This window comes from Drosophila arizonae, chromosome 3 (genome assembly GCF_054131065.1).
Source record: "Drosophila arizonae isolate 15081-1271.41 chromosome 3, UAZ_ARI_1.0, whole genome shotgun sequence".
Lineage (NCBI taxonomy): Eukaryota > Metazoa > Arthropoda > Insecta > Diptera > Drosophilidae > Drosophila > Drosophila arizonae.
The window spans coordinates 10,702,525-10,718,263 of NC_142923.1; the positions used below are offsets into that span (position 1 = coordinate 10,702,525).

A 15,739-nucleotide genomic window follows, 5' to 3' on the forward strand; every position below is an offset into this window, starting at 1 on the left:
AGAGATTGGACTGCATGCTGTGGGTGGTTTCTCTCTCTCTCTCTCTCTCTCTCTCTCTCTATCTCTCTGAGTATGTGTGTGTGTGCATAAAGCGGAGTAAATGCATCGCCAAAGTGCCACAAAACGATCAACGCTAACCGCCCACTTGATAGACGTAATTTTGGGGACAAGTAAGTAAGTAAGCCCCACGTTTCCCAGCCAACCCGCCCGACTCAGCTGGCCAAGTGCTGTGCATTTAAATGTTCGTTTTGTTGTTGGCTGGCAGGAAAGCTTCGCCTAATGACAACCACTTGCGGCTGTCAAATGCAACTCTGGGGCGTGCCACGCAGCGCTGTAATATTTTATGCGTGTGCGGTTGCCGGGGCAGGAGGATGTTGCTAGCTGCAGCTGCAAGCTTTTTGTTTTTACCCAACAATGGCATATGAATGCATTACCAGTGCACACATACACACACACACACACACACTCGCAGCCCTCCACCCAGCCTCCCAGCCAGCACTTTCATTTTACTTGGTCACAAATGTCCTCGTCGTCGTCGTCGTCGTCGTCGTCGTCGTCTTTGCCTCTTCCATGGCCCTGACGACTGCTGCTTCTGCTCATTTGGCAGCGCTGGCGGTTGTGGCAACACGCTCTCAACTATTCCCATTCTCCTCCTGCCACTCGTCGCATTCATAATTTCCACATTAACCTTATTTTCCAGTTATGCATGAGTGCGAAAAAATTGTCACCAGCCCAAGATGGGTTTTACGACTCGCCTCTGATGGATTTTAAATGAACTTTAACACATGCCATGTGCCCGAGCGACCCCTGCCGCTGCCCCACAAAATGGGCGTTGGCTAAGTAATTGGTTTTGACTAGGGCAGTCCTCGCCCAAATTACCTTTAGTTGGCACTGATAAAGAAAAACAGCAATAGAAGCAGCAGCAACAACAGCACCATGTTTCCACTAAGCAAATGAGGCTAATCAACAAAGTTCCTTTGGAAACTTGTAAATTCTGGGGCACTCTAATGAGATAGTTCGCCAGCACTTCCGATGCAGACTTATGAAATTCTTGCCAAGCACTAAAAACAAAAATAAATTACTGCGATCAATTTGTAGCAAACTTTAAACTAATCTCAAATATAGAAGAGTTAAAGTAAAATTGCTTAAAAGCTATTTCAGAGACAAAAGCTTGTGCTAGAAACTATATAGAGGAAACACATTTCTCTTACTCAAACAGCACTTTGCTTTTAAGTAGACGAATATACCGAATATGCCAGGCTGAGCACAATGAAAGTTGGATAAAAATGGCTAAGCGTTAAATCATAATGAATAAATACCCTAGAATTTCTTTAAAACTGAAGGCAATCTCTTGCTTAATCTTGAGCTTAAATATCTTGGAAAAAAATAATCACATTTATTTATTTATTTTGTATGTTTTTTTTTTTTTTTTTTTTTTTTTTTTTATAATTTTTTTTTTTTTTCTTATAAGATTGAGTTTATATGAAAGCTTTTCAGTTTATTCTTCCCCCTAATTACAGCGCATCTATGAGTACATCATTCCTTGTCATCTCTCACAATTTGCATGGCCGAACAAATACTTTCACCATAATAGCTTTCTCAATGCCCATACACAAAATGTGTTCCATTGTCTGGCAAACATTTTCTTATCTAAAAACTAGAGCCTAGCACACATACATATACACACACACCCAACACCCACACACACATGCTTCGCAAGGCAGCTAACTGCAACTGAAATGCATTTTCTTGTGCCGTTTTTTTTGGCCATTTGTTGTCCTGTTATGCATTCATTCATTTCCAGTATCTTTTGCATATTCTTTATGTTCATTTCTTGAGCAGTGACACATTCATTTGAATTACTTCCTGCCAGCAATGAGTGCCACCCTCAAACTGGTCCACCCAGATGCCCAAAAAAAAGAAACTCTTTTATATATAAATAGAAGCTTGAAGCCATTTCGTTTGCTCATTTATAAGCAGCACATGTGCGCCTGATGTGATATGTCTAGAAAGGCTCAGTTGCTATTATCCCCGGAGTCAGCATAGTGGAGCAGTGCAGCAGTGGGCGCTGTCTTTATGTGGGCGTGGCACTGTTCACATTTAGTGTGTGCCAAATGCACATTTAATAACGTAATTTCTGAAGCGTGCAGAAGATATTTTTGGAATTTAGTTTCTTTCTACAGCAACTTTCTGCTTCATCTTGCAGGCTCCAAACAAAGTCTCACTTATACATTTATATATGTGAAATATATATGTGTGATATACCTATGTATATCGCTGTGTGAGTGTGTCGCCTCGACGTGAGGATGTCGCACAACTTTTTAGCCAAATTTGCATATGCAACTGACGATGATGACGTAGCCTGAAGCAGCAGGAATTACCAACTGGATGGCACTAGAAGTAGCTGCTGGCTCTAGTCCTGCGACTGTCTGACTGCCCGTCTCTCAGTCACTAACTCTGTCTACAATATTCCCGTCTACTTCTGAGTGTCTATGTGTGTGTGTGTGTGTGTGTGTGTGTATAAAAAGCTACGCCACTTTTATGCAAATAATGTCTTCCAGGAATTTTTGTTATTTATAGTTAAGATACCAAACGTGTGGATGCCTCATATCTAAAAGTGTGCATTAGTAGCTATGTATGTAGTTGCATATATGTGTCTCTCTCTGTGTGTGTGTGTGTATTTATTTGATAGTATGTGTTGCACTTCAAGTTATACAAGTTATAGCTTCATTGCTTCAGCCAAGTTTTTCACCTTAGCCAGCTAGGCGTTGTAGAAGCAGTGAGAGGCGATAGCACAAGCTCAACTATCTAAGGTTAGTTGCCTTATCTCCCTATGCATGCATATAGATATGTATATGATAATATATATATACATACGTATATATGTGAGTGTGTCTGTATGCTTATAGTTTGTCTCGCAGTCAAATTACATTTTGGAGCTCATAAAAAATAGCTATTAAAGTTTTTGGCAGTTGATTTTGATATGTGTTGACTCATGCTAGCATGACCCATTGCTTCCAACTACATGCTCATAATTTAAATTGGCATTTCTATTAACTTATGCGAATTCCCTTTTGATACCCAAAAGAAAAGAGAAAGAGATAGAAGCTCATCAACTGTACATTCAACTGTATTAGTGTCTCCACTCAATATTGACTTATTTTCCTTTACATTTGCCAACAAGTTTTCACTGTCAAATTCTCAATTTCCAGAGTAAATAAAAGACGTATGCATACATATATTAATTAATTTTCTTCACTTACCTAATTCCACATATAGTTTTGGTCGTATATTCTCCTGCCAGGCACTTTGATTACCAATCACGAAGAGTGTCAGTAGTAGGAAGACTTGCATCCATCCAGAGTTTGGGGCTAGTGTTTTTGCACTTTGCAGATGCATTTTGTGGCTTTTGTTATTGTTTTGCTGTATTGTTTTATTAACCGAGTTGTGGAAATTTAACATTTTCTATTTTGTATTTTGCATAAATTTACTTAATTTTCCTTGCTGTAAATATTTTATTTGTTGCGGTCAGCACGACGGTGTCTGTGTGTGTGAGAGTGTGTGTGCGTTTTAGTTGGATTTGTATGAAATTTATTTTATTTACTGAGTTGAGTGCGTGTTCATAGGTTTTCTATTAAATTGATTTCATTTACTGATTCTGATTTACTTACTATTTAAACGCTATGTATATATGGCAAATATAATTTTGTATTTTTTTTTTTTATTTTACTTTTCACTTTATTTTAACAAATTTCTCAACAAAGTTAATAAAAACTGAGCGGTTTATATATTTACTTTATTTATGATTTTATTTTGTATTTTTTTATTTTTGTTTTTTAATTGGAACAACTAGTTGTAGAGTTTTGAAGTCATTCTGTAATGAGATAAATTGAGATAAATTGAATTAAAATGTGAATGGAATAATGTGTGTATATTTATAATCGTATATTTTATACATAAAAAATTAAATTTTTTCCGATTTCAGTTGACTACGCAAACAGAGGCTCAACTATTGTTTGGAAATTTTGATTATATATAATTTTATATATATTTTTATATATATTTTGTATATATACAATATAATTAAAATGATAATGTAACACTTTTTTCAATTAATCTAATTATTTTTATTTATTGTGCAAAAAAATGTCAATAAAAAATTTAGATTAAAAGAGAAACATTTCATAGTTTTTATTAGCTGAAAATATTAATATTATAGACACACTAAATGGGTTTTTATACCTATTGTTGCGTAACTCTTGATTCTTAAGCACTTTTATAATATTGAAAAAATGAAAATATAATTTACTCCAGCTTAGCCTTTGCCATTATTCTGTTAAATGTTGCATGCCTACTTTCAGGCACTTTGTGCAAAACTAACAATCGGCCAAAGCAACAGCTGCTGAATGTGGCAAGTGTTGCTCCAAGTGGACACTCGACTTTAACACTTGCGCCCCACTTGCTAGACTCCCACCCTTTGACATGCACCAGGCAACCCTACACACACACACACACACACACACACACACGTATTGTTGACATCATAATTAGAACGTAACCGACACACACACACACTCACGCACACACGCATTCTCACAGTTGACTTAAAAACAAATTGCGCTGCACTTTTGCACCGTCCTACTCAGATTTATGACCCCGCCTCGCCCGCCCCATTTCCCCTTGTCCATTTAGCCCCAACTGTTCCGACACCTTAGACATCCCACGATTCGCAGCACCCCTTTCAGTCGCTCATGTGCCACATTTCCACATTTCGTGCTACATTTTAATTCGCTGGTTGCGGGCGAATGTTGAAAAACTCATTAACTGTGCACGCTACTTGGCACCTTTTTTTTGCAAGTTTTTCTTTTTTCTACTTTTTCTTTTTGGCTTACAATTTGTTCTCACTTGCCTCATTCGCTCGCTTTGTGCGCGTTCTTTTTAGACACTACGCTGCTTCTCTCTCTCTCTCTGCCTCCCTCTTTTTTTCGCTCTCTTTGTCTCTCTTTCACAGTTTTGTTTCTCTCTGCTTTTTTTATTTCAGCAGGCAGCAGGTCGAGCCCCCATTTGTGGGCGAAGGTCGACAACTTATCTGCATGGCAGACTTTTCTAGGCATTCTCCCCCCATGTGAGGCTGTGTGTGTGCGTGTGTGTGCTTTTGTGGTTGTGCACATACATGATTGCACAATAAGCCGATTTGAGAATGGTCTCCTTCTTAAATCGAGCATAAATATTATGCCAAGCCCATGAAGGGAAAACGCGAAATGCAATAAAATTAATTAAAATATAATCAAGAGCCAAACCACAGGCGACATTAATTAACTTGATGTATAGACTAAAGAATAATTAGCAATGAGCAGAAATATATATGACAAAAATATATATAAAAATAGTAAGTAATACAATAAATCGTTACAAATATAAGAATGCTAAAAATTCCATTAAACCAAAAATGTTCGAAATTATAGAAATATATTCTCATTTTTTTTTTCTCCTCTTCAATATTGCTTAACATTTATTAATAGCAATAACAAAAGCGAGTATTTTTACTGAACTATAAAAAATATGAGTAATTTTTTGCAATAAATAACTTGGCTCTTATGACCCATAACACTTTTGCTTAAAATTGTTATTAATTAATATCATTTTTTATGCGTTTTATATACATCTATATATGAATATTATTATTATTTTTTGTACTCCCCTGCCCTTTAGGTGAAGCAACACATGCACTTGTTTGCACATTGCCAGTTTCAGCGATGCTGGAAAAAATTCCTCCTTGTCTCTCAGCCCCTCAGCTGAAAAAATAACACTTTGGCAAACAATTCGTAGACGACATTAAAAATGGCGAGAGCCAGGCATTTAAAATGCAACTGCAAACAAACAACCAAACCGGATAGAGTGGCACTGCACTGCAACAACGATGCTACACTGTCTCCCCGCACATGCCCCTTCACATGGACAATTGCATTTTTGGGCTGCACTCGTTGCAATTTGGTTATCGTATGAGTGTGAGTGCATACACATGTTATGTAAGTGTGTGTGTGTGTGTGTGTGTGTGTGTGTGTGTGTGTGTGTGTGTGTGTGTGTGAACTTAGGGCCAGTTCAGCAAATGGTAACCCAAAATAAATGCAGCAGGAATATGTCAAGTGCGGTAATGCCAAACAACAACAACAACAACAAACAACGATTCAACCAGCCCGACTGAGACTCATTGTGTGTCCTCAGACCGAGTCTGAGCCTGATGCATTGCGCATATTACTCAAAAATAATGAAAAAGAGCAGCAAACGTTGCTGACGGCAGTTTGTGATTTTAGGTTATTCATTTCCTTTTTTTTTTTTTCTTTTTTTTTTTCTTTTGCAACCACAACATACACATACGAGCACACGCACACACACACAGCTGCCGCCCACTGTTAACACTCATCAACGGCGCCATTTATTTTGCGGCCGCCATTTTGTTGCAGCTGGCAAAATGGCCGCACAACCGTTACGGCTATTTCGAGAGCTCACTGCAGAAATCAGCTCTTAATACACAAATAAATGCCGCATTTCCATACATGTGCACACATATGTATGTATCTATATGTATATGCATGTGTATGTATATATATATAATACTGTCTGTTTATAACGTTTGTTCAGTGTCTGTCGGCAAAACGAAAATATTTATGTTGCAAATCTTTGCGGCTCGACGTTATTTTTATTTTTGTATTTGGTTCTCGTTTCTCAGTGCTTCGTGACTTGTTTGTCTTGTCTGCATATCCTGCAGCGATTTCATTTTTTTTTTGTTTTTCTTGCGTATTTTGTTGTTGTGCCCGCTTCTCGCTTTGTTTTGGCTGCAGCACTCAACGTCGACGTAGAGCGACTTTCATGTACATATATAGAAATATATATCGTTGTAAATGGGATTTGTTGCCTGGGCCGTCGCGTAAACTTCTCATTTATTAGCTTTCGTTCATGTGTGTGTAAAAATATTTTGCAATTTTTATAAGCACATATGTGTGTCTGTGTGTGTGTGTGTGTGTACGTTTTCCTGGCACCAGAACAAACAGATTTATTCGTTTAGAAAACTTTGTTTCCTTATCTGTGTTCGTGTCTTTGTTTGTGTTTTATGTCTCATTTTAGGCGAAGCTGGAAGCTAGCTCGTGAACGGGCTCTGGTACTTGAGTAAATAATCATAATGGAATTTTTAAGGCTTATGACAATTTAACATGTAACCTGTGCACACATATGTGTTTGCTTGTGTCTGAGTGGGAGAGTGTGTGCGTGTGTGTCTGGGTCCCGTTTCGGTCGGCTGCCTAAGGGCTAACAATGAGTTATGCGGTTTTATCAAAACATTTTATATGAACTGCAAACCCTAATTGGAATTTATGTACGATAGAAAGTCAACTTTTTTTTTTTTTTTGTTTCATTCCCCATTGATAAATTACTAAATGATAAAATATACTTTTAATCGTCTAGTGCTTTGCTGTTAAGAAATGGAAATAAAAGCAAATACATTAAATTTAATGTAAAAATAAACTCAATAAATTAAAAATAAAAAATTTTATTTAAGTGCATTGATAAAAAATTTTAAAATATATTTTTCCTTTTTTATTTATTTTATTTTTTATTTTTATTTTTTTATTTATTTATTTTTTTATTTTTTTTTTTTTATTTTATTTTTTTTTTTTTACATCGTAGTTGCAGGAATCAATATTAATTCAATATGCCATTCACTTCGAAATTTCAGCTTCACATGTCTGCAGCATATGCAAACAAAAGCAATTCAATTTACAGGGTATCAACTAGCCAAACAGTCAATGCAAACACATGTTAGTTCGGTTTGTTTTCGCGCAAATTTAAAACTAACGCAAGCCAAGATGTAGCGAGTGGGGTAAACAGATTTGCATTGTGCGGGAAAAGCAATTGCAAAACCATTTCTAGTATCTGGCTGCTGGCTGCTGGGCGAGCAGCGTTGTAGCCATTTGCAGCAGATTCTCGACCACTTAACTGAAGTACTTCTATCCAATTTCGGTTATGCTGTAGTCAGCAGCCAAGGCGAGTTGGTTTTTTGCTGCATGAAACTATAAGTACAAGTGGGTGCTTGAAGAACTTCTTCTGCCACATACAATTCGTTTTTCCCCGTTTTGTTTCTTTTTTGTATTTTCTGTTATTTTGTCGAGGGGAAACAGTTGCTGGCGTCTGTGGCTTGGTCTTCAATTTACATGTTCATAAAGTGTAAATTGGAAATTTGAGCTTTTGTAAGTTGCGCTGCGGAATTATTAATGAATTGAGAATCAGCAACAAACTTTGCCATCATATCATGGGCGAGGAAGGTTGTTGCTAAAGCGAGTGCAGAAAAAGCCTAACAAGCAAATGCACAGCGAAAAGTGAAGTAGAAGAAAGAGCAGCAGTTGGCATTGGCGCAGTTGCAATGCGGAAGTTGAAAATTTATTTACATAACCACAAAAGAAAGAAGAAATACAAGTAGCTGGGAACAACATTAACTGAAAACCAACAGCAGCAGCAGCAGCCGCAGCCGCAGCAGTGGAAATGGCAGCAGCCAGCACTGAAAATGGGAATGACAACGAAAGCACAACAATAAATAGCATTATGCTAATCCAGGCCAAACAAAATGGCGAAAGCAAAGAAAAGACCAAACCTACCGCACGGGAGCCCCGCCCACCAATAGACTCTGGCGCGTCCTTGTTGCGGCCAGCATTAGCTGCGCGTTGGCTGCCAGGCAGCAGCTGCCATTTGCCACCACGGCCAACAGGAATAATAATTATGAAGGAAAACACCAGCAAGCGAGAGTGAGAGAGCGTGAGAGCGAGAGAGCGAGAGAGGGAGAGGTAGAGGAAGATGGACGGCAAAGCAAACTACCAACAACTACAACCACAACGACAACAAACGATGCCAAATAAAAATAAATAAAGCCTCAACTAACTAACTATTATTTACTAAAAATAAGTCACAACAACAAAAAAATGAATAAATAACACAACGCAAAAAAAAGAAATGAAATTTAAGCGAACAAAGCGCAAAGTTTACTCAACGCTGAGCACTGGGTTAGTTAGAGAGCGGTGTGAGTGACTTGGGGATGCTTGAGTTGGGCTTGGGGCAAGGACTGCTGCAGAGCGAACGTGACATGGCATAAGAAATATGTAAATCCCCGAACGTTAGTCAGGTTTAAATCTTAAGCCAACGCTTGGTTGCCACTGTACGCAAATCGAGAGTTGAAAAGTATTGCAGATAAATGAGCCAACTGAATAAATACCAGTTCATTCATTATCTTTTGCTCTTTTTTCAGGGTTTACTTAAGGATAAGAATAAACACAAATTAGCAGAGTACAAAAAAATAGTTTACTTAAAAAAAAGCAAGGCCCAGACATAATTAGCCGGCTAAAACTTGGTCTTTTGTTAAGGCAGCTAAGTTAAGGACAGGAAAATAATTTTCCGGATCTTTTTTAGATCGTTATATGTATCGTTTTATATATTGTTATATGTGCTAATCGAAACTATTTTAAAATACTTAAGTTCCTCTATTGAAATTGTATTTCGGATGACTTTTTAACGTGTCAATATTTTTAATACATATTTTAAACAATTTTTTGAATATTATTTTTAATATAACATTTTATTTATTAATAATTTATTTTTATTTATTATTATTATATTTGTTTTTATTTTTATATTATATTTATTTTATTTTTTTAATTTTAATATAATACTATTATTTAATATTATTTAATATTAATATTACATTATTTCATTTACAAATATTTGAAAATGTGCTATTTAAAGTATCAATAAAAATTCTTGACTTATTCAGACTTAAGTCTCCGTCAAAATATTCTGCCTTTGAATAATTTTTATTTTATTTTTAATTTGTCCACTTCTTAAAAAATTCATGTCTTTCAATAAAAATCGTTTTTTTTTTTTTTTTTATTATTATTTTCCTTATGAAAATTGTTGGAAGTGAAACGTCTTGTCTTAGCATATGTCTGCGATACGTTCGCACATCGTCGTATGTTTTGGGTGCTTTTCTGACAACGCCCTAGCCACGTTTGCAGTGCTGCTGCTCGCCCCCGCCCTATGCCCCTTGCATATTTAGTACGTGTTATGCCTCATCCAGAGAGCTTAACGCTTAGTCCAAAGTGGCATTTTGATTCCATGATTTATGGGTTGCTGAGAGAGCGAGAGAGAAACCCTCGCAGCAGTGGCGCACAGCCTCGACCCCGGCTTTTGTTTGGCTCTTTTGCATTTGATAATCCTTTAAATTTGCGTATGGTCGTCTCCGGGCCCTAAGCGTGACAACTGACGGACATTTGACTTTGTTTAGCCGGCATTAAAAGACTCATAAATTATGTGCCACACACACCCGAAAATTGTAATTATGCTGAAACAATTTAAAGTCGTCCGTTTGAAGAAATAAAAATTATGGAAATGATTTTTTTTTTTTCCTATCTGTATTTTAAGTGGTTGAATGAAAAGTTTTTGTTTTTTATGAGAATCGAGAAACTTTCCACTAAATATTTGATCATAAAATCATCTTAGCTTCTTAAATCCATTCTACAGAATGGTTTACTTTTTTACTGCTTGATATATTGATTACACGTTTTGTTCCTATTTTATCATAAATTGTGAAGAGTTTTCTTTGGAATTCTAAAGTTCTTTTTGACATCATCTACTTAATATGCAAACTCTTGGAGCTCTAGTCATTGACATAAGACACAATGGCAAAGCCCACGCCTTTTTTTAAATATTCATTTAACCTTTTGTATTCTTTTTTGCCTCTTCCTCTTCTTCTTTTATTTACACAACTGCTGTGAGTATTATTTAACAAAAATTGACAGTTACAAAGCACACGCCGATGCCAACGATCAATCAATGAAGCTCCGAGCCTTATCAGCGAACACGTTACCATTTAGACAAGACTGTCAACTGTGGCCAAGTTATTAATGAGTGACTAAGGATGGTTTAGCTCAGGCTTTGGCTTATTTTAATGCAAAGCAGCACATGAAATATCAGAAAGATTTCAAAGCCAGAACGGGCAAATAAATACACAAATTAGTTACCACTTAGCCTGCATACTAACATGAGCTTTACAGCGAGGTACGATGTCGAAAGTGAAACACTTAAAAATGCCACACGCGTTCTGATTCCTTTACGAGCCACTATAAATCAGCGGGAAATGGATACTTAGACATGCACGAGTACACACACACACACACACATACAAAGAGAGCTTCAGCTTTCACTATAATACATCAATCAAGCCATCAATTAAATCGAACCCAATCATATTTCATATCTGGATGAGCAGTAGAGGAAAGGAAGCAATGCAGAAGAGACGCTCTGCACTCTCAACGACTTCAAGAGCCACAAAAACTGAACAAACAAACTAAACGAGCCGCATAAAAGTAACCAAAGAGCAAACAATTTGTGTGGGTCATGGACAGGGAGAATTTTTGTGACTTTGACTGGGACAACACTCGCAAGACGTGGCCTAAGTGTGTGTGTGTGACTGAGTGTGGGGTAGTTAGGTAACGTTGTCACATCATAAATGTCACGGACACATTTTGTGCGTTTTAATGCGACCGTAAAAATGTTTTGAAGAGCGTAAACAACAAACAAAATGAAACGAGATCGCAATACATACACCTCTCTAAATGTGGAGCATCATAATTTTTGTATTTTTCTATTTTGAGCTGGGTCAATGCATGCCGAACCGAAGCCAAAAGATGCTTAATACGAGAGGGGGGAGGGGAGAATCACAGCGTCACGCTGACCATAAAATGACGCATGAGACGTGTGGCACGCAAAAAAAAAATAGAAAAAGTGAAGTGAAGAGCGGCGGCACAAGAAGGTGTGGACTGAGAACGAGGTGTGTGAATGTGTGAGTGTGTGTGCCACCGGGTGGCGCAACGCAAACGCAGCCAAAGTCCCAGTCACAGTCACAGTCAACGGCACAGAAAGGTCATAAATCACTTAATCACATAATTAGAATGTATAAAAATTGATTTACGAGATTTTCAATGGCCAAAGTTATTGTTGTTGTTGTTGCTATTGCAATGTCGCGTGTTTACGATTATTTACTTACCTCCGCGCGCGATTGCGACTGGGCCAAGGGGTGGGGCATGGACACATGTCCGTGATTGCATAATAGCGGTGAAAATATTGGGAATGGGCCTGGATAATCCATGCAAATAATGCAAATTATATACAGGGGCGTGTGTGAGTGTGCGAGTGTGTGTGTAAGGATATAGAAATGGGCGTTAAAACAACGGACTGTGGAAATTTATGCATGTATATTGACATTTGTAATTAAATTAACGAAGCTGAGCATAAATATTAAAGTCACAAATTCTTAAAGCGAATTCAAATTGAAATTCAATCAAATTTGAAAAAGTTGAAAACTTAAAATATTATTAATCACAAATATTGAATATTTCAAAGGAATATTTAATTGCCTACTGATTTCTTTTGTTTCGTAAATTTTCTTTTACCTACATTTTTAATTGATTATTAAGTGAAAGAGCTGTGCATTATGTATTTTTATTGGTAACTAGTTTTCAGCCCTAAGAAATTTGTCAGTCAACGAGACTTCAAGGTAAAATCTAATTTTATATATAAGCCCACACTCAAAGCTAAAAGAAGAAAAATTAACAAGATTCCTCCAGCTGGGACTGCTCGACTGGGAATTACCTTAACCCATGCACATAGCTGCTTTTTCAAATATGCTTCATCTTTTATACCTTAATATTCAGACTGACAGATCCTGATCAGGAATATATTCATGTATGTATATAGTACATAATGTGTCTCTACCACGCTTCCTTTCACCTGTTACATATGACTTTAACAAACTTTTACATTTTATATGATATATTTATATATATATATTTATATATTTTTAGTTTATCACGCTCTAATGAGTATTAGAAAAGCAAATTTCATTAAGTTAAATTATATATGCCAATTGATTCAATTAGTCTGCGGCTTAATCCCATATGAACTTCACAATAAAAGAATATCCACTTAATGAAATTAAGTGAGACCCCAAGTTACAATTCTCACAGAGCTGTCAATTGTTTCGTGCGTTCGTTCGTTTGTTCTTTTCTCCAATTTGGTAGCACACTGAATTTGATTATATATTAAGAATAATGAAAATTTTGCACAACCAATCAAATTGATGTGCCCTCAGCTTCGGCTGGCACGTGCTCACATATATAATTGCCAGCCAGACGTTGATTCGAAGCGCAAAAGCCCCAGACTATGGATTCGCACAACTTTGGCCTGTCAAAAGTCAAAGTAAGCCGACGGCGTGTGACAGTTTTTGCCTAAAAGCAGACAACAGACACAAATTGTACGTGAGAGAGTTGCTTGCCACTTCACCCTGCTGCTGTTTGCCCTCTCTCTTCGTTTTTTTCTCTCTCTTCTCTGTGTCTCCCCACAGACAACCCCCGACCCAAGAGCAACCCTTGGTTTGTCTCATTGTGTGACTGCCATCCCTTTATTAACATTGACGTGAGGGCTTAACTAAAAACAGTTACCATTGATATTGTTTTCCACTTTTTCTTTTTCTTTTTTTTGTATGTTGAGAGATCATTTTTGGGATACGCCGGACCGGTTGGTCGGTCCAGTTGATCACTTGTGTCGGGTCGTTTGTGTCACGGCTGATGTATGGAAATGTTCTTTAGCTTTGTTCAATTTTCATGAAGCGCATTTTTCTTTAATTTGTTTCCACTTTGCCAACGAATCGCAGCCAAGAGGCGAACCCATGGCCAGGCCTGAACCCACGTCTAAGTCACGTACCCTTCCAACACGCATGCTGACATTGCCTCGCCTCCTGCTTTCGGTTCACCCCTCTCGCTGTTCTCTTGCAGCTCTCTCCCTTTTAACACTCTTTTTTTATTGCATCATAAATTTAATATTTTTATGTAATGTTTGTATAACGGTACGCTTTTACTACCCAACCCTGGCCAACCCTGCCGCACCCAGCCCAGTCGCCCAAATGTCCATAGCATGTACGAGATTCGTGCGTCCTGTGTGTCCTTGTGTCAGCGCCGAGCTTCGAGTTGCGAGCTCCGAGCGCCGAGCACTGAGCTCCGAGAAGTCCCAACCCACTTTTGGGTTCCTCTTTGACTTTGTTTGCTGCGAATTTTTGCTTCTTAGAAGTGTCGCCGCCGCGTGCCAAGGGGATTAGTTTTTTCTTTAGCAAAAATCTGGCAGCGCGTGTATATATGTATGTATGTACGTCTGAGAGATGGGCGAAATGTCAACAGAGGGGCACGTGGCTGGAGGGTTAGCAAAATTTCTGTTGTCATTTCTAGAATGCTTGCGTTTTGGTTTTCCTAGCTTCGCCTCTGCCATGCAGACATTTAAAGCCAACAGCATCCAATCACAGAAGCAGCAGAATATTTTGAATGCGTGTGTGTGTGTATGAATTTCAAGAATTATTTCACCTGACATAAAAATAACAAAATTGTTGCGTGCTATTAAAAATGCAAAGAGTCTCTTCACGTGCTTTCAATCAAACTGATGCCACTGACAAATTATTCAAGGAATATGTTATTTGATTGATTGAAAAATATTCTAAATTAAATTCAATTGGATTTTTGTTCAATTTAATTGAGCTACTTGAACTTGTGTTTTGGAAATGAAGAGCTCTTAGATCCAAAGCTCTAGCTTAGTCTAAGCCTTACTTTTACATGTCTATGAATTTTTAGTAAAACAAAAACATATACCCTATGCAGATTAAGCCAAATTTTAAACTAATTAAGAGAATGTAACTCTAAATTTTACATTTGGTTTACTAATTTCCACCTTTTCCACCTCCCACCTCCATTAAATGATATAATTATTTTAATATAATTTCTAATCTAATTATATGCTTACCCACACACATTTTCAATTATTCTCACATAACTGATTAGGTTGAATTTTACCTGCAAAGACAGAAAGTAAAGGAAATTGAATAAATGATGATCAAACAAAAAGTTTTCTTATTGCGTTTATATAAATAGAAAATTCATGTCCGCCTCCCAGCACCCTCGCTCAGGGTCTGTTTACAAATTCAATGCGACGGCAGCTATTTAATTTGATTTAGAATACTTTAAAGCCTACTCGTATTGCAATTTGCCTAATGGCTCACGGAAAACCTTTAAAAAGAAATTACCCATCATATTTACTTAGGATCTCAGGGTAACCAAATCCATCCACACATACACACACACACACACACAAAGCACCGCCACAGACACAACTTGCATACGAAATTACAAATTCCCACGGCAAATCCATCAGGAGATAGCGTGGTAAATGGTAAATGGTAAATGGTAAATGTTTCTAGCAGTCGCTAACACACTCATCAATGCTGGCTGAGATGGCTGACTGAGTTGACTGGAACTGAGAACTGAGAACCGTGGCACTGTCTGAAGCATTCGTAACCGAACCTAACTCAACTCCCTGCCATTAGCGATAAAAAATTGATTCCCAGTCCAGGCAGCGGGGCAACCAAGTGCGAGCAGATCAATAAATCACGTGCCACTGCCAAAGAGTTCAATAAAAAACAGAGTTACCCAAAAAATGTAGGCGGCTGACAAATGTGAATCGCCGACCAAATGATACCCTTGAGTAGGTCTATATACGGGGTGTGGATGCATTGGAAATCGTTTAAAATAATGTTGAAACAGGAAGGAAAATGAAAAAAGAAAATATATATGTGAATCCTTGTTCAAGTAATTCAGAGTCA

General features: G+C 37.5%; 1 protein-coding gene across 6 annotated transcripts in view; it reads right to left on the reverse strand.

The window, feature by feature from the left end:
* The window catches only part of LOC108609655 (semaphorin 1a), a 179,259-nt gene that overhangs the window by 147,980 nt on the left and 15,540 nt on the right, over window positions 1-15,739 (reverse strand). For all 6 annotated transcript variants that reach the window (XR_016268902.1, XR_016268900.1, XR_016268901.1 and 3 more), the window contains exon 3: window positions 3,264-3,874. Coding sequence is in view for 3 of the 6 variants with exons in the window: in XM_089463452.1 (XP_089319578.1) it covers window positions 3,264-3,462 (199 nt within the window). In the remaining 3 variants the exon portion in view is untranslated. The remainder of the gene's footprint in view (window positions 1-3,263; window positions 3,875-15,739) is intronic.